At 41.3% G+C, this 19,733-nt stretch overlaps 1 protein-coding gene across 2 annotated transcripts; it reads left to right on the plus strand.

The window, feature by feature from the left end:
- Nucleotides 1–9,602: 9,602 nt before the first annotated feature.
- LOC147890660 (uncharacterized) lies at nucleotides 9,603–19,009 on the plus strand. Of its 2 annotated transcripts, none has more exons than XM_087390806.1 (3): nucleotides 9,603–9,829; nucleotides 17,836–17,966; nucleotides 18,189–19,009. In XM_087390806.1, exons 2-3 carry the CDS (start codon nucleotides 17,902–17,904, stop codon nucleotides 18,739–18,741), a joined length of 618 nt encoding a protein of 205 aa, XP_087246932.1. In that variant the 5' UTR covers nucleotides 9,603–9,829; nucleotides 17,836–17,901; the 3' UTR covers nucleotides 18,742–19,009. The 2 variants fall into 2 exon arrangements, with proteins under 2 accessions (XP_087246932.1, XP_087246931.1); XM_087390805.1 differs by having other exon boundaries at nucleotides 9,603–9,815.
- The last annotated feature ends 724 nt before the right edge of the window (nucleotides 19,010–19,733 follow it).

The raw sequence follows: 19,733 nt of genomic DNA on the forward strand, positions 1-19,733 counted from the left end.
ATGTGTAGTGGTGTAACTTGTGTTGATTGATGTGCATTTGCCTTAGTACTTATGATTGGGTTTGTGGCCACAACACAATAATGGTGGTGACTTTAAATGATGGATTTGTGTGGTAGTTGAGTACTGATGCTTTTGATGTTTCCCACAACTCCAAAACTTGCGAAGTTTAGTAGTGGCTCCACCTCTCATCCTTGCAGTGAATGCGTTACTTCTTCTACCACCTTGAATGTAATTAGTTACTGTTTGGCCCTGGAAGGGTGGAGTTTCTGGGCTTGGGTTGGAAAAATGGGGATTCCTATGGTGTTGGTTAATTTGATTGGAATCTGGAGGGTTAATGGAGGGTTAGTTGGGTGGTTAGGAATAGTGATGTTAAAAGTGTTTAGGCTTTTCTTTAAATCATTAATTCATGTCAACCGAGTGGGTAGAGTGGGTTGAGCGTGTTCGAGGTAGAGAAACAACTGCCAACAAGAAGATATGAGAGAAAGCAAGGAAGTTCAAAGTAGGGGAGATTGTTGGGCACCAAGGAGCTTGTGGTGACAGAAATGTAGAAGAGTCCATTAAGGTAGAAAAAGCTGCATAAGATGCCGGAGAGTAAGTGTCTAAAAGGTAGAAGAGACTACACGTGTTTTAATGCCCCATTAAGACGAATACATTTGTGAGCTACTTGGAATTGTATGGAATAGATTTGACACAGCAACGGGGATTTCGTTGAAGTCATTGCACTAGTACGCGGTAGACATGTTGGCTTTCATTGTGTCTCGCAGTCCAAAAAAGTTTAGCAAGGATTCATACCCTAACCCTGTGTATTACTTGGTGTTCTATTGTAAATTGTTGAGATTTGACAATTGTGTGAAGCAATAAATATGTTCGCTCAAATGCGTGTTTTTTCATAGGCTTGAGAGTGTTGGTGTGTCCTCTTAAAGAAGATTTGAGAGAAAGCAAGGAAGTTCATAGTAGGGGAGATTGTTGGGCACCAAGGAGCTTGTAGTGACAGAAATGTAGAAGAGTCCATTAAGCTAGAAAAAGTTGCATAAGATGCCGGAGAGTGTCTAAGAGCTAAAAGAGACTACACGTGTTTTAATGCTCCATTAAGACGAGTACACTTGTGAGCTACTTGGAATTGTATGGAATAGATTTGACATAGCAACGGGGATTTCGTTGATGTCGTTGCACTAGTACACGGCAGACATGTTGGCTTTCATTGTGTCTCGCAGTCCAAAAAAGTTTGGCAAGGATTCATACCCTGACCTTGTGTATTACTTGGTGTTCTATTGTGAATTGTTGAGATTTGACAATTGTGTCAAGCAATTAAAACTTGGCTTGGGTAGCCCCCCACAATCCCTCTTTCTCTTTCATCCCCACCTTCCTTTTGTGGTTGCTATAGCGGAATACAATTTGATCCTACGACTCCCTATTATTTCACATCATCTACCTTTGGAGCTCTTTGAGGTAGTTTAATTTTGTTGCTTCTCCCCATTTCTTACTTGAATGAGCTTGCACCCTCAATGGTAATTGGTGGTTATTTTTTCCCAAGTTGAAGCTTTTAATATGTTGGTCGTTATTGTGAGTTGGTGCAGAGCATGTGGGCAATGTTCTTATTTTTTTGGCTTTAATTTTCTTTAAGGTAGTAGCTTGGAGGCATCTTCAAAGTTACATCTATTCTTTTTTATTGTGCCAGTTTTTGGTAAGGTCTTGACCAAACTATTTAGTCATACTATTTGGTTTACAAATGCATGGATTGATTAGGGTGATATCCTTTTAATGACTGATCCTTGGCCAGTTAGGGCCATATTTCCTTGATTTTCCTTTTTCATGTATGCATTCAAAGAGGGGTTAACTTGAAGGGGATCATGTTTACAATCAACCATCTACAATACTAGGATCACAAGCATGTACTCATGGTCTACACTCAAAGGGGGTTAACCTAAAGGGCACCTTGTTGTCTGCGATCACCCATCTAAGAGTATAAGGATCACAAGCACATCCGTGCCTTGTTTTAGCATATCAATGTACAAAGTCCCTCCTCTTTGATTCTTTAATCAAACCAACAACTTTTTATGCAATGCCATTTTGGAAAATGTTGATGAGTAGATTGAATACTAGAGCGGCTCCAGATCATGATGCTCTCACATGATTTGAGCGAAGAAGCAGACTCCACGTGATATTGTATGAGCAAACTTTGCAGGAAGCTATCTACATGGATTAGCACATACTTTGACAGGGTTCAAGACAATGAGTGTAGACAAGTTGGGTGTCCTTGGTGTAGCCATGTGGCACTCAAGAGCATTTCCTATTTGCTCCAGCCCACTATGGCTTGTATGAACATTTAATGCTTAGTGGCTGCATCCTATTAGGGTTGTGTTATCTTTTCACATGCATGCCTTTTATGGTATGTTGTTAGCCTTTCTTGAATGCGTCTTACCACCTTTCATAAGGGAAAGAAGAAATCAATAAGCTATAGCACTTCTAAAAGCAATGTCTCTATTATCATTTGTTTATCACTCACTATCTACAAAGTGACACCTAATAGCCTAGTGGGTTGAACCACATAAAATGTGTGGCCTTGAGGAAATTCACTATCATGTTGTCTAACCTAATACATTAAAAATGTATTAGCTTGTTTGTTGTATTCAATATCTCAATAGTATTTGGAACATGTAGCTTGAATATTGCTTTCCCCAACTAATTGGCTGCCTACTTGTTTAGCTTTGGGTTATATATTCTTATTTTGTTTCCTTCGTCTTGTACTTGATCATTTTCAAATTCTGTTAGACTTTAGTGTATCCAATGACGAATATCAAAGCATTCATATTATATTCGCCACAAACTTTATTTAATTGATAGTTTTGGGAGTCAAGCTTGACGAGAGCCTTCATCTTGTACTTGATCATTTTCAAATTCTGTTAAGACTTTAGTGTATCTGATGATGAATATCAAAGCATTCATATTGCATTCGCCACAAACTTTATTTAATCGATAGTTTTGGGAGTCAAGCTTGATGAGAGTGGAAACTGGTCCATCAATACATAGGAGAAAACTGGTTCATCAATATGAGAGTGAGAAATGGTCCATCAATATCCCAAGGAGCATCCTCTTGATGCAATTCAAAGAGTGGTTATATATCTCAAAGGCACATGGGATTATGGTTTGAAATATGACAAATTGTTACATCTCAACTTAATATGTATATATTATTCTTGCCTCGACTGTTAGTATGGATGACAAAAGACAGACAGTGGATTTTCTCCAGTCTTTGATCCACAACCTGGTTATATGAAAGTAAGAAACAATCAATAATGGAGTTATCATCCTACGTAAGTAGAGTGTAGAGGATCAACAAATGTTGCACATCAAGCAACATAATCGAGAAGGCTTCTTTTAGAGATTGAAATTGTTTTTTGAGAAAGAACTTACAACACTTTATCCCAACAAACATGAGCATCATAAAACTGGCAATAAATGTAGTTTTTCATGCTAGAACAAAACCAATTGAGTTGCATTACCATTTCATTAGGGAAAAAGCTATCAATGGTGACAAGATCTTATTCCTTTTTTAAACACAAAAACAAATTGCCAACATCTTGACCAAGCCATTTCTCTTGGAAAATTCAACTATTTTTAGCATCAACTTAGCATTTGCTAGAATCAACTATTACTTAAAAGGGGAAGTGATGGTTAAGTTATACTTTGTATATAGAATTCTGTTGCAGTATATGCTCATAGTTTGATTTTTTTCTTTATTATCTTTGTTGGCAGAACATGCAACATTTTTATTGCAAGAAAACAAAAAGAGATATTTGTAAATACCCCCCCCCCTTCCCCCTCTCGTTGCATCTTGAGAGATTAACCATCTACTAAAAGTTAGAAAAACTCAATACATACTCAATACATAAAGTTAGCTATCCGTGAGGCGTTGAAGTCACCCCCTACTTACACAATGCATTTAAAAGGGAGTGTTGGAAAAATTAATAAATTGCATTACATAGTGAATTCCCAAGAGGAATGTTTGGGAGCAACAAACTTCTACTCAAGTATATATGTATACCTAATAAAAATGGGCACACGTGTCAATGTATGAAGGCACAACCTGCCATAATTGGAAAAAAATGGGATGCTCCAAACTTGTGGTCAAACTAATCGACCCAAATTGAGTGGAAACTCTAAACCAAGGGTAAGGTCAAGGTACAAAGTAGAACTTTGTTACCCATTGTTGCAATTTCATTATGGGAGGCCATTAGGTTTCCTCAACAACCACTCTTGTTGCCACATAGTCGGACATTTATTTCACCCTATGCACCATTTGAGAGTGCGGGATTGCAAATTTCAAAGCAATTTCCAAAATGCGGGAGAATTTCTGCAAGGCTTATCGTGCAAGAATTTTCTATATCCTCACAACAAGAGGTATTCATCACTGGATGTGTAGTCCACCACCTAAGATTCCCTACGCAGTGAGTTGGGTTCTCCGAACACAGGCTAGTTTCTTTCTAACAACCATGTTTTTTTTGCTACCACAATCAGCACCTTCAAGATTGCTAATTTGTACAGTTGGTTTTTCAAGCATTCATAAACGTTTCTTTATTTTCCCATGGTTAGCACCATTAGGGTTGTTGTTTTCCAAGGAGGTTGTGGTGGTTGGTACAAGGAAAGAAACCCACTCTAGGAGACAAGATACAATTGCACCTACTATGTCGGAAGATCCTTCAAAGGCAGGCATCTCTAAGCATGAATCACTTAGGGTGGCTAAAGGCAAAGCGCACAGACGTACTTTTGTTAACATCTTTGCGCTACTTTGCTGAAGATATGGATCGAGAAAGAGAATCGCAACATGGATAATTTTGGATCAATGAGTTTGTCTATAGTCATGACATGGAATATCAGAGGAGTTTGTTCGGAATGATAGAAACAATAAAATGTTTGATTAGCAAAGGCAAGCCTATGATTCTTGCATTGCAATAAAATGTTTGATTAGTAAAGGTAAGCCTATGATTCTTGCATTGCAATAAAATGTTTGATTAGTCGAGGTAAGCCTATGATTCTTGCATTGCAAGAGCTCAAGACAAGAGTAATGATCTGGCGGGTTTGAAGGCTCTAGGATATCACTTGATCTGTAATTGCCCGGTTCCTCGCAAAGGGGGATTGGCTTAGGTGAGTAGCTCTTGTTGTTGTGTGATTTCTACTTCTGGGAATGAGGAGGGTGAGGATGCATGTTTTTATGTGGTGATGGTTTATGTTGCAAATCGATGTGTTTAGAGAGCATTATTGTGGGAGAAACTAAGGAATGCTTTGACTAGTAAACATGCAATTTGTCTAGGTGATTAGAATAGATTGTGTGATGACAATGATCGAGCCCATATTGGAATGCACATGCTAAAGCATGAATTGGTGGGCTGGAGAAGTCTAACAAGTGCTTGCTCTTTTGTTCATTGGGTAGATTATGAGATGCCGAGTGCTTGCAAAGTGTATCCGTGGCATAACCCACATGCCAATCAGTCATGGCAACCTCTACTCGAAGCCTACTCACTTGGATAGAATATACTTTACAAAAAATTGATGGTGGTTGAAGCCACTGATACAAGGAAATGTTCTAATAGAAGTGGTCTCCTTTGATCATTTTCCTTTATTTATGAGTTTTGAACTTGCTATGATGCCTCAAAGCATTAGAGGCCCAGTTCCTTTCAAATTAACACAACTTGTTTATGCCAAAAGGAATTTGACAAGGCAATTGAAAGTGGATGGAAAAGAGAATCGAGATGCCTTACTTGGCCAATAGCTCATTGGAATGTTGCATCAAAGAGAGTACAAGGATTTCTAAGGAATTCGATAGGCTCAAAGTGTCAAGAATGAGAAAGGAAAGTGCAGCCCATTGGGCATGGAGCTATCTATTGTTGGCTAGTGCAGAGACACTGCTAGAACCCATGATAGACCCCCACTATATCTATAGTGCAAAAATGCTGCTAGAACCCACGATACCTCCTCCGTTGAATGGTGAGCTATTTCTAAGGTCAATTGAGCATACAAGACTTGTAGCTCCAAGAGTTCAGTCTAGCATCATATGGTTGGAGGAAGGGACCGCCCATCAGCCTTCTTTTTCAAGGTAGTTTGCAATAAAAAGCTCAAGGAAAATATAACAATGGTCATGTATGGAAACTGTTGAAGTTTGTTGACCATCTATTGAGTGTTGCAAGAACTAGACCTTTTGTCACTTTAGATTATAAAAGTCAATTGGATGCATTCTTGAGTAATTTGCAATCTATTAATCTTCCATATGAAGCTGTCCAATTGGAATGCCCATTCACTAAGGCAGAAGTCAGGTTTGTTGTGTTTTTGCTTTGGCAAAGGGTAAGATGCCGGGCTATAGAGTTTTACCAACATAATTGAAAAGTTTATGGTGATGACATTATTGACTTGGTCAAATGGTGTGTTGGAATAGAGTTGGGAAGCTCCCTCAAAATGTAAACATAGGTGTAATAGAAGTAGTTCCACATTGGAAACCATTATCAATGTTTAATTCATCTACAAAGTTATGCCTAAAGCTATAGTGAACAGAGTGAAATTTATTCAAACTAGCATAATTCATGCCAGAAAGTATGGATTTGTTTAGGGTAAAAATATCAATGTCTAGTGTTGAATATGTTGTTGGCCATTGATAATCCAATTCTACAAAATGAGAGGTTTGCAATGTTGAATTTGAATCTTGGAAACAAAATTGGCTAGGAATTCATTCTTGCAACAATGAAGAAACTTGTTTTTGGAAAGGGGTTTTGCAATATGACATGTGTGTTATTCACAAGTGCCTCTACTAAATTGGTGTTAAATGGATACCATTATAGTCTTTTGCTTTGTAGCATTCTATAAGTAGGGATGCCCATTTGCTCCACTATTGTTTGCAATAGTTCCCTTGTTGTGTCAACTGGACTATTACTAGAATGTAGGTTGCATTAAGGGATTGAAAATGCTTGATGGATCTTCATTTTGTACATAGTCTTTTGTAGATGATAATATAATTGTAATGAATGCAACACATGAAATTTTCTTAGGGTCTTTGAGGAGTTTGTAGTAGTTTTTGATTCAAGAATCAATGAGGCGGCAGTATGGTTGGGTTGGGATGATGCACCAAAGTGGACATCTAATTTTGCTTTGAAATGGTATAAGTCAAGTGAGGTTTTGAGATATTTAGGATGCTTTATTGGAATGGCCATTTCCTTGAAGGATAAGTTTGAATGGTGTTTGAGTAGATTTGTTAAGAAGTTCAAAAAATGGCAAGGAACTAAGATCTCTTTTGTGGGGAGACTTGTGGTGGCAAAGCACATTATGTCATCTTTTGCAGTGTATTCAAATAATGTGTTGAGGAGGTTGGATCGACTTTTGTGGGATTTCTTATGGAGAAAGCAATGGTATGCTTTTTGTTGGAGCCTAGTTGTAATAGAAAAATTAGAAGGGGGGCTAGGTCTGGAAGGGATGAAATAGAAGTGTAATGAATTGTGTTCCAAGTGGTTCCTAAAGCTTGGGTGTAGTTAACCTGGGCTAGGTTGGCTAGACACTGGTTTTGCTGTAATGGACCTCATGGGATTAGAGGTCCTTAGTAGGATATTGTCGTATGTGATAGCCAGATTTAGATACCTTAGCCTGAGTTTTTGACTAGATTGGTTCAACTTTGGAAGGTTATTTTTGCTAACATCCTATATGGGATCCACAAGGAGGAAGATGGATGCATATTGAGGAAGTTATGGTTAAATATAACTTAACGAGAGGTGAGAAAAGTATTATGCAAGATTTTATTGAAAACTTAGAGAGATGATTGATTGGCCAATGAGCACTGTTCAAAGAGATGCAAGGGATCTTAAGGGATGCATACATAGCTCTGGTAAACTATTGCTGGAGTGTTTACAGAAACGAGAGGCGAGAAAAGCGTTATGCAAGATTTTATTGAAAACCTGAGAGATGATTGGCCAACGAGGATTGTTCAAAGAGATACGAGGGATCTGAAGGGATGCATACATAGCTCTGGTAAACCATTGCTAGATTGTTTATGGAGCGATTTAAAGGTATCTCAAGGACAATGGATTGCGATGTTTTCACACAAGTAGTGGGCTGATAAAGCTCCAATGGATAGTGTTGACATGTGGAGAACAAGACTTGTGAGAGTGTGGAAAGCCACCCTAGTCTATAAATATAATGTGTTGCTGTGGAAAATTCTAGTCAATCAAAATCAGGCTAGCTAAGTGGAATCCCTAGTTGTAGAAATAGGAAGGAAACACAATGAATTTTGATTTTAGAAGCTTGAAGAATCAATGAGATCATCCTTCAAAGTTTTTGGAAGGAAAAAGGAAAATCTTACCAAGTTTACTTGGCATTGGAATCTCATGAGAATATGCTGTAAATGTTGCCTGTTAAGGAGGTTGCTTACTCTTTTTGTTCTCTATAATAAATCTTGATCTTTTTGGAAAAAAACAAGAGTATACAAGTGCGCATGTGCATTGCCTCCCAAAGTGCGCCTACTCAAGCCAAAATAAATTGGCTACTGGCGGGTGTCGTTGCATACACACCACCAGTAGGTGTGCGGTAGTCACCTTTCCTGGGTGGTAACAAGGTGTGGGTTAGAGCCCCACGAATTAATGCACATTAAAATTTTTGTGGGAAGAAACTCCGTGCCTGTGTGCTTGGGCGGGGGTCTTGCCCGCCCAAGGTTGGGCGGTCTTCGAAAAAAGCACGTCTAATCGCGCCTCCTTGTGTGGTAGGACACCATAAATATTTTGCGATGGTGGGCGAGAGCGCACCATGAGTGTGTAAACGGTCTTATAATGGCATTCCAAAAGGCATGGCCATAGTGGGATCCCCACCTTGTTCCTAGATTTGAAAGCATGGAATGATGACATGTGTCCTTGTCTCCACTTTCTAAACACATGAAATGATGCCATGTGTCTTCTTCCACTTAACACATCCCCAGTTCTTTTGAGAGTTAGCACATGGTGGGAAGGGAATAGGATAGAAATACATTTGATCATGGTTGGGACCACATTTTCTCATTCCCATGGTATGTCCTCCCATGTGCTAAGACCTTAAGACCTCCCTAGCGGGTAGGGAAAACAAAGTAAAATTTTCACTAGGGGTGCCAAAGGAGATGTGACAACCTTACCCTTAGATTATGACAACCCGAAATCCCCTCTTAGGTTATCCTTCTATCATAGCATTCAATTTAAGGCCCTTGCACAATTTCCATAATAAGAGAATCCACAGTAAGAGGCACACGGTGCCGTCCAACAAAATTAGAAAACAAGTTTTCTTGCTCACATATCTCAAAAGAGAAGGAGAGAAGGGGCGAGGCGCGGGTGAGTGGAGGGAAAGAGGGTGGGAGAATCCAAGGTTGAAATCACGATAAGATGTCTGCGTTAGACGAATATTGAAATGGAAAATTTTTGCTAACAAACGCTAAGGCTTTGCCAAAAAAAGAAGTGAGAAAATATGATTATATGACAAAAAAGCTGAGAAAATATCATACAAAAAGGAAGTACTCAGTCCAGTTATAATAATAAGCATTAATTAACGATTAATTAATAATAATAAGGATGTCCACTCAACACTCTCCATCGCCATTGCATCGTCTTCAAAGCACCATTACTCTCTGTGCCTTTCTCATTCTCTTCTAGCTTGCACATGTTTTCTCCCATCTTTGCCTCTTGCTTGCACCTCCTCCTAGCCTCCCTGCTTCTGCCCACATCACCTTACCTCCATCTTTCATCATTGCTTAGCTTCCTTGGAAAATTCGGCAACGTTCCTTTCAGATCCCTTGGTTTCACCGGCAGCCTGCCCATTTTGTGAGTCGCCCTTTGTACGTTTTCCTCTTTACTAGCGCAGCTTTAGCCTCTCACTGTTGTCCCGGTTCCTCTTCTCAGATAGTGTGTTAAGCACTAATGTTGTATTTCTGTGCCAGTTTTTTACTTCATTTTCCATTTGATGGTATTTTCGAGTAAAATATTTTGCTTAATCGCCGATTACCTTGACTCTTTGCTGCGTTATTGCCTGTTAGTCGAGGGCATTGTTGAGGCTTTTACTACATTAGGACCTGCCTAGTGTGTTGCTTTTGTTGGTCAGTGAGTGCAACAGCTCAATCGAGGGTTCTAGCTGCTGTGTCTAACAGGGTGCCCCTTGGTGGTAATGGGTGTGAAAACTGAAAGGGTGATTTGTAAAGTTTTGAGCCAAAATTGGGGTGGCCAAGCTCATATCCCATGCTTAGTTCAATACTCTCACGTAATAATGTCGTGCCCCTTCCTCCATTCGTGGAGCGTTGTCATGGATCGTTGCTGGTTGTGGTATCATTGTCATTTTGTATTTCTTCTACTGTCATTGCATTGCATTAGCCTTTTGGAAATTAGTTGCAAGCTACTACCTTGTCAAGGTAGTGTTTTTTCGTCACATTCATCGACTATGGATGATTTGGCATGGTTAAACTGGACTGCTTAGCTACGCTTAGGGCACACTCTCTGGTTGTTATGTGCAGAAGCAGAAGCAGCCTTTCGGGACATGAAAGAGTACTTCATAGGCACGGCTTATGCATAACATAGAGGAGAAACCAGGTGTCTTTGTTGAAGATAGAGCAGTCTTGTGCTTCAGCCTGTTGGCATAGCTCTCCTTGTATCATGTATGCTTTATCGTGTGATTGTTTGCCTTTCATTTTCTTGCATTCATCACGAGTGACGAACATGCATCGATACAATATATCAGTGCTTGCATCAGGGCTAATAGAGCAGCTCGTGTCATGGCTGCTTCAGAAATGGGCCCACCTGTGGGTCTGAACACTTCGTCACCATCTTCACTGGTAGTTTTTGGAATCTCTGTACTCATGGTGACCTTGTCTTCACCATACACTGCCAGCCCTGGAGGATGTCTCACTGAGGCTGAAGGACGGAGGGGAGTCATATAGAGAGAGAGACTATGTGCGTCCATGAGATCCATCAACATACTCATACTCTTGCACGACTAGTGGGAAAAACTCTTGCATAACTGAAGCTATCTTTATTAAGCGTCGGCCTTGGCTAAAAAAATCTTTTTGATCCTCACTGAAGAGGTTGGATCTGCTCGCTGTCCATTGCGAGGAATGACTAGGTGAAAGAACGGGAGAACTTGATATGCAGGGGGCTGAGGGCTAAGTGCTGGAACTATTGCTGTTGGGCTGGAGCTTCTGACGAACTATTGGAGTTGTGGCTGATTAGAATGAGGGATTGAAATAGGCCAAAACCCATCCTTGGTCGGTCTAATCAACTTGTCAACGCATTGATCAAGCTTGTCGGCCAAGAAGTCAACTCTGTGTTTTCTGAAATTTTTTTCCGTGAATGATTTTGCTGTTGGGTTCAAATCTGCAGGATTCTCCTTTTTGCATCATCTAGATCTACACCTAGTTTAGATTGATCTGCTTCTGAGCTGTGAAAAGCCCTTACAGCGTCCTTGACATGCTTTGACTCAGCTAGATAGAAGTTCAAAATGGTTGGTTGCAATTTCTTTGTCTTTTGTTCAGATAGCCAATGGTTTACCTTGAATAATTTCTGCTGGTGCTTGTCCTGTAGAAGAAAGTACATCATTTTTATATGCAAATGCAGGCATAACTATGTAAGAGTAAAAAGGAAAATTCAACTTGCTACCCAACCTTACAAATAGAGCTCTCTAGGAATCACTAGTGACTTGCACTCCCTGTTGGATACGATAGAATTAGGATCACCATGTTGAACAAACCCATGCTTAATATATAACGAAGCCATGTCTATAGCCTTAATATATTTTCTTCATGCATGGAATAATGACCTTGTTTGCTAAATCTATCAGGTATAAATTATGCCATGTCATTACTGATTTCGTGGAATAAAAAATTCCGTAACAAATTCCATTGCTACACGTTGCAGTAGTGCTTCAATTGTTTTTAATAGCTAGAAGTAAACATTGGCTTGTCATAGAATCACACTTAGGTTTCTTGCAGATAAAGCATTTTGTAACAAAGTCGTAAACATTACAATGCATTTGTGGCCAATAGAATTATATTTGAAGCTGTCTCAAGGTTGGATTATGGCTTTTTAACAAAAATTCAACTTTGCAATTTTTGACTTGTTTTGTCCTCTACTGCTTTTGCAAGGCCGACTGATGCAATTGCCGTCCAAATTTGCATGTTAGTGCTTTGAATATGCATGATTCTCCTTTGCATGATCGAGATCTACATGTGATTGAGATTCATTTGTACAGCAGCCATTGCCTTGACTCGCCGAAGTATAGGCAGATGTCCATGTGTCTGTAGCACACATGTGACAACCTCATATACAAGCAGTTGTAGCTTGAATGAAGAGTTTTTGGACTGCTTTTTGATTAGCCTTCTCCTTTAATGCTAGCCTTCGTCATGGCTGAGTCTGCCCTTTTTGATTAGCCTTCTCCTTTAATGCTAGCCTTCTTCATGGCTGAGTCTCCTTTTTTATTAGCCTTCTACTTTAATGCTAGCCTTCGTCATGGCTGAGTCTGCCCTTCACCTTCGGAGTGCCGACAAAAACTGAGTACGAAGACTTTATATAAATGGATGCTCAAGTATGTGTGGGTGTGTGGATTTGTATGTGTGAGAGCATATTTTTATGCTATGGTCTACACCCATTGTTGGGCTCTGATGACGTTAGTGGGGATGTCATAGTGGCTAGTCCTTGCTATGCGTGATGGATGGTTTTCAACCTTATGAGTGACTATCATGAGATTGAATCTGCACTATGTTGTGTTTTTAGAGGATGAGTTTGGGAATGTTCTTGGATTCATCTAGGTATATGTTTTCATGAATGAAGTGGGCAATCTAATCTTAAGAGCACACTTTCCCACTTGCTGTTGCTGTTGCCCACTTGTTGCTCGTTTCCATAGTTCCAACCCCTCTCCCTCTCGCTCATCCGTGGCGCCAGCCCAATCCTCCTAGCGCTTCCCGGCGTTGCTGGATTCAACTTCCAAGGGCCTCAATCTGTCCTTGAGGCGCTCGGGGTCTTAGCAGCCATAATCACCGTCCATGAATGTGAGCACAAACACTTTCCCAAGCTTAGTCACCAGAAAAGTTTCGAAACGTAGAAATGTGAAACATTTAAAAAAAAAAGCAAAAGTTTTGAAATGCCTGGTTGTACTCTCTAGTGCCAAAAATGTCTAAAGTATGTCCCACATATATATGGCATGTTCAAATGATGCTTAACATGTAGAATCTCAAGTAATACTACCCTTGGCCACGTTTCTTTGGGACAGAAACGTATTGAAATGTGAGTTACGTTTCGAAATGTTTCTTTCCCAAAGAAACACGTTTTGTTCCCAAGTAGGAGTGTCTTTTGATCAACCTCTCCATTTGATCAAATATATGAGGAAAACACTTCTTCTAGATAGTGTAGTCCTTTGATCTACAATATTCTTAGGTATCAATACCAAAGGCACTTAAGAACATTATTTTTGCAAGGAAATTAATAGGGCTTGGGAAACTAGTTCATCTGTTTTATTGAGCTTTTTGCGTAAGCAACTCACTTGAAACGTTGAATGGCGAGCCATCTTTGGTGGAAATTCCAATTGATAGGCTATATCATTCATCTTCTTTGTGATTCTAAGCCAACTACAATAACTAGAAAATGCTTACCAGTTCATTCTCAGAGGGTCTTTGGGAATCTTTAGCTAAATTGAATCCTATGAGTCCTTTTTGTTGGAAAGGTCGCGTTCCCACCTGTAAACCCCCAAATGAGAAGAGCATGGGGGAGGGAGTCCATTTTGAGAGAGATTTTTTTTGTGGTATAGCAGTAGAATGTCGATTTCAAAAACAGAAGCTTCTTCAGCCACCCAATCGAGTTCCTTCTTTCAGCATCCCTAACTTTGGAGAGTTTGGAAAACTGGATGGGACCAACTATCCTATCTAGAAGGTGAAAATCCGGAGTCATTTAGAGGCTCGTAGACGGTGGAAGTTGACAACGGGAGTGGAGGCGAAGCAAGAGGATATGCTGGAAAAATAGGGAGGATACTTGTAACGGTAGATGGAGATGAACTCCAAGCATGGGAGAATAGAGATGCCCACGCCCTGGCCTTGATCATAGGGACTACATCGGACTGAGTGATTCCACACATCCATATGACTGACATGTAAGTAGAGGCGTGGGCCATTCTGTAGGGTTGTATGAGATAGATAATACATCCCGGATCTTGACTCTTTAGCATCAACTCTACAACATGGATTTGGATGAGGGACGGTCCATGACCACTTGACAAAGGTCAAGGTGGTGAGGGATCAACTAGCATCGGTTGGTCAAAAGGTGGACTCAAGGCAGTTGGCCTTGATGGTACTCGGGATGCTACCTTGGAGTTTCAAGAGCTTCGTTAGGACTGTGACAGTAGAACAAAGGATCAAATTTCTAACATTTAAGGAGTTGGTTCCGTTATTGCTACGGGAGGAGGCTCAGAAGAAGCTCTATAACAAAGACAACAATGACAAGGCGTTGCGGGCAAAGGACAAAGCTGACAAAGGACAGGGCAAGCGTATTGGTGGCAAGTCCAAGAAGGATGATTTTGGAGATGAAGGGGACACTTCCAGTAAGAAGAGGAAGTAGAAGAAGAAGTGCTTCTATTGTGATGAGCCAGGGTATTTTGGGAAGGCTTGCAGAAAGAAGGTGCATCAAAAGAAGAACAAGGAGTCCCACTCAGATTCAGATAGTGAGACAAAACCTAAAGCTAATGTGGCAATTGAAGAACTATTCTTGGTGACATCTCCATGTCACATGTGTTATTGATGTCATATATGCAGACCTAGAAGTCACAGTGAAGATGTTTGATATTGAGATGTGGGCCGACGGGAGTCAGAGACGCTTGTGAAGGTGAAGGACAACAAGGACGTTTGTGCATGGACTCTTTCAGGTATGGCTGTTAATACTAACATGTGGAGCCAGAGACCTTTGTGAAGGTGAAGGACAGCAAAGACCTTTGTGCTTGGACTCTTTGAGGTACATCGTTGTTAATACTAACATGAGGGTGGATTCCATGAAGAGCCCTAGGGTTTCAGGTTCATATGGATGCTATAATTCAAAAGGAGGCATTACAAGATTACACAGGTGCATGGTTTGCTTTCGGAGCAAGCACATAGGCAGTACGACATTCTGGTATGTACTTGATGTCATTGTGGAGAGAATCTGCTCTTCATGTGTCTCAGGAAATAGGAGATTGGAAGGAATGTGCCTTCTTCGAAGGCGGAAGGGGAACTGTGGGTGCTTTTTCGTATTATGGACAAGGTGTATAGAAGCCAAAAGAGTACTTGCTTGAGAACTCAGTGAGAGTTGATGGTCCAGGTTATCTGGAGATATTCTTGGGATTTCATTTCTCGAGATGGTTCCTTTGTTGCGGACCTTGCTTGAGGGAGGATGGGTTGAAATAGACCCTGAGAGCATGGTGCTTCGAAGACTCCAGGTTGTTCACTCATTCTAAGAGGGACAACTCAAAGATGGTGGCTTCAAGATTGCTCCAGTTTGAAGGCAGGAACGTGACTAAAGGTGGTGGTGCCATCTGGCGCTACCTTGGATGGACCTATGTACCAAGATGGTTTGCTTGTGTAGGCCCGGTCCTAGAGTAGGAGCCACTGGTTGAAAAGCTAGGAACTGGAATGACACCAAATTGTTCCAGAGGGTTTCATCATTGGAGCTGTTGGGGCAACTTCATCGACAAGTTGGCATTGGGCCAAGATGTGTTGTTGAGAGGAGGTGTTGGAAAGGCCACCTCCTCATCTGTAAGCCCCCAAATGAGGAGAGCATGGGGGAGGGAGACTTAGGGCTAGATCTGCCCAGAGAAAAGAGAGAGAGGGGGCTGCCACATGGGCAGCACCTCGCAGCAAACAAAAGAGTAGTTCCTAAAGCCATATTGGAGCGTGGATCAGCATTATGGATAAGGCGACTTGGTAGAGGCAAGTCCAGGAGCAGATCAATGGCTGCTTGGAGCTCCAAAGGCAGGAAAACAAGCGCAGCATATGGCGGGGGAAGCCATGAAGGGGTCGGCCATTGGACAGGCCTGGTTGGAGGCAGCCAACCAGGGCAGGTCATGGGCAGACAAAAGGGCTGGGCCTCTGCATACAAGGAGAGCTGCAAATGGGCAGTTCCCTGCCCTTACATAGGGCTGGGCTGGCTGGTCGGCTGGCCAACCCTTTCGGCCAGCACAGAGCCCTAAGAAAGTGTGCCCCCAGCCCCATAAACAATGGCTGGTGGAGTCGGTTGGAGGGCAGGCTGAGTCGGCCAGTTTAGGGGCGGAATTGCCCTATACAAAGGGAGGCTCTTGGCCTCATTGCATCATCCAGCAGATCAGCAAGCAGATGAGCTGAAGGAGCAGCAAGTGCCTCATCCTTGGGCCTACATCCAGGAGGCAAAGGAGGGCCAGAGGTGCTGCAGACTGAGCTCACCTAGGGCTGAAGCCTAGGCTGTCTACCAGGGCAGTAAGGTGCTGAGAACTTTGGACAGAGAGTCTACAGACGCTCGAGGTGGAACTCTGGATCTGTCTTTTGTATTGTGTCCATAGCTTTGGGTGGGAATATATGGTTTTAGTGGATTCTATATCTGTCTTGGATCACTGTCTATTTGCTATTCTGCATAAGACATCTATTGAAGCACATTATGTCTGCCCTTCACCTCCGGAGTGCTAACAGAAACTCAGTACGAAGACTTTGTATAAATGGATGCTCAAGTATGTGTGGGTGTGTGGATTTGTATGTGTGAGAGCATATGCTTATACTATGGTCTACACCCACTGTTGGGCGCTGATGATGTCAGGGGGGATGTTATAGTAGCTAGTCCCTGCTATGCGTGTCAGATAACCTTATGAGTGACGATCATAAAATTGAAACTGCACTATGTTGTGTTTTTAGAGGATGAGTTTGGGCATGTTCCTGGACTCATCTATGTGTGTGTGTGTGTGTGTGTGTGTGTGTGTGTAAGAAGTTCGTGATTCCACCCGCACACACACACACACTGTGTGAGCTTCTGGGCTATTCTATCAGTCTTCCGCTGTGTGTACCCTCTGTTGGTTGATTTCTAACACTTGTCTGATTATCATAATATTGTGCTCTATCTCGAGCACTGCTCAATTGTTTCCTAAGCATGTTGTTGCATTTCTTGCATATCTTTCAGCCAATCTATTGCTGCTTGGACCCTCATATCCTGAAGTCCAGTGGCAATGGGGGACTTTGCCTGGAACCCACACATAGTATGAAGGGGCTGAACCTTGCGGCTGAATGCTTATTGCTGTTGTAAGCAAACACAATTTTTGGAATATACCTCTCCCACTCAGATTGTTGCACCTTGCTAGTACTCCTGTGGTCCATCTCATTTCCTCTCTATTGGGGAAAGGTTTTTGGCCTGTTGCATCTGGATAAGCCTCAGCCTTTTCACATACCCCCCCGCAATCATGGTTGTCTGCACAGTTGCTCCAAACATCTGCTCAAGTCGTATGGACATGGAAGCTTATTACTGTAGCCCAATCTGAACGGTCTTAGTTGTGTTGTTTCCCCATTCTGCATCAGATGTTGCCCTTGTTTTTTGTTTTGAAAGAGCGTATCTCAATCCTCTCTTTGATAGCAGTCTTACTTCTTGTGCTTCATTCAGGTAATTACAAAAGTATTTAAAGGAAAATCTGTTGCTACAGTTTGCTATAGACAAGAATTTGGGCCTTAGAGATCTTCTGGATTTGGTAATTATGTCCTGAAATCTGTGATGTATGGTCTTGATTGTTATGCAGTGTGTGGTATAAGGTGCTGGAGATCTTCATTGTTGCAAAGTTCTAGTTGCCAGTTTATTATTCACTGAGTTGTGGGTCTATGTTTAAATGCAGATATCAGGGAAAAATGCTACGGATAAAGCAGTCTAGTTAAGGAAAGAAGAGACTCATCTTGCAGCGATGTCAAAGGCATCACAACATGGGCCGATTATTACCAGAACAAGCACTCATGGCGGCTTAGCCATGTGAGTTTCCAAGATTTCTTCTGGTTGTACTTCGGATTTTGTGCAAGGAATTGCAACTTTAGGATTGAGGACAAAGGAACGAAAGTGATTGCTAATCTCAGGTTATCAGTAGAGTGCATTATATATTACCTGCCTTAAAAGCATACTTCTTTTTGTGCCAGATGAGTATAATTTTATCTTGTTTATTAATTTTGTATGTTAAGCTCACAATTGAGATTGCAGAGCAAGGCAGCTTCCTGTTGAGAGGACCACAGTCATAGAATCCATGAAGGAGCAGCCTGCAGATCTTGATACCTTGCGTGTGCCCACATTGAGGTCTGCACAGTTGGACCATCGTTCTCAAATGCATCATCAGTTCCATTTACGTGCAAACATCCCTACATATCTGGATGATTTCAAGCAGGGATTGCCAAAGAAGGGATTAGCGATTGTCTCAAATCAATGGTGGGGTTCAGAAGAGAGAGAAGGTTTGAAGCTTGATGAGGTAGAAGAAGAAGATTACAGCCTTTGGGCAGATGGGGAAGCAGACTTCAAACGTAGTAAGTCAGGTGCCAAGGGTGCACACAAGGAAGAGAGGATCATGGAGGATGCAATGCCAGCCTCCACTCTAGCCAGGACAAGAAAGAGAGCAGCATTGAGAGGAAGAAAAGTCTTAAGTCTGGCTGGGACCAGAGGATACGGCACATACAGACTAAGTGAAAAGGATAGAGCCTTACTTAGGGCTGTCTTTGAAGATTCTCTGCCTGACTTGTGGAAAGCTTACTTAGCTTTTTGATCTGCAAGTTTAGCACTTTGTATTACTTCTTGTGGGAGTGCTTTGTGATCAAGAGTACTAATTGAATGGGGAGTTGAACTTAGTGACTTTGTTGATATTAACATATCCCTGATCATGTCTCAGAAGCCTTGCAGACATTTTAGTGAAGGGAAGATAGGGGTAGCATCCGAGGGATTTATTTCTTTTGGCACATTGAGAAATTTGGATGACGGAATATGGGATTGACAAATTTGGGTGATTGAATATGGGATTGACAACTTTCAATTTGTGGAAAGCTTACTTGGCCTTTTGATCTGAAGTTTAGCAATTTTGTATAACTTTTTGTTGGAGTGCTTTTTTATCAAGAGTGCTAATTCAATGGGAATGAATTTTTATGGCATGAATCTTTAGTAACTTTGTTGATACTAAAATATCCCTCATCATGACTCAGAAGTCTTGCAGGCATTATAGTGAAGGCAAGATACAGGTAACATTGGAGGGATTGATTTCTTTTGGCACAGATAGAAATTTGGGTGATGGAATATGGGATTGACAAATTTCAATCTATGGCATGAATACCTTTCAAATTTTTATTATTTTCTGTCCTTGACCACGTCTCGGAAGCCAGCAGATATCCATGTGAAGGCAAGGTAGAAGTGGGATCTTTTTTTTCAGATTCTACCTCTTCGTCATATTAATCCTGCCACTCTTAGATGATTGTTCTTGCGGGAGTCTATGACCCATATATTTTGACATTGCTTGGAGTCTCGTGATTTCTTACTCTTTATTATGCAACAATGCCAGGGTCATTGTCGGGTGTTGGCTTATGCAAGCATTTCTAGTTCCGCTTTCATCCGGTTTGGCAAGGATATGATCTACTTTTTTACCGGGTTCGTTAGTGGGCACTATGGACCTTATGGAAAGATCGCATGCTTTGTGTCTTTGGTGATCCCTCTCTTGCCAAATATCACTTCTGAGCATCTCTAAGGCAAATCATTTATGATCGTTGTTAG

This window comes from Dipteris shenzhenensis, chromosome 19 (assembly GCF_047967505.1).
Source record: "Dipteris shenzhenensis isolate YYH24624 ecotype China chromosome 19, Dip_SZ_1.0, whole genome shotgun sequence".
Lineage (NCBI taxonomy): Eukaryota > Viridiplantae > Streptophyta > Polypodiopsida > Gleicheniales > Dipteridaceae > Dipteris > Dipteris shenzhenensis.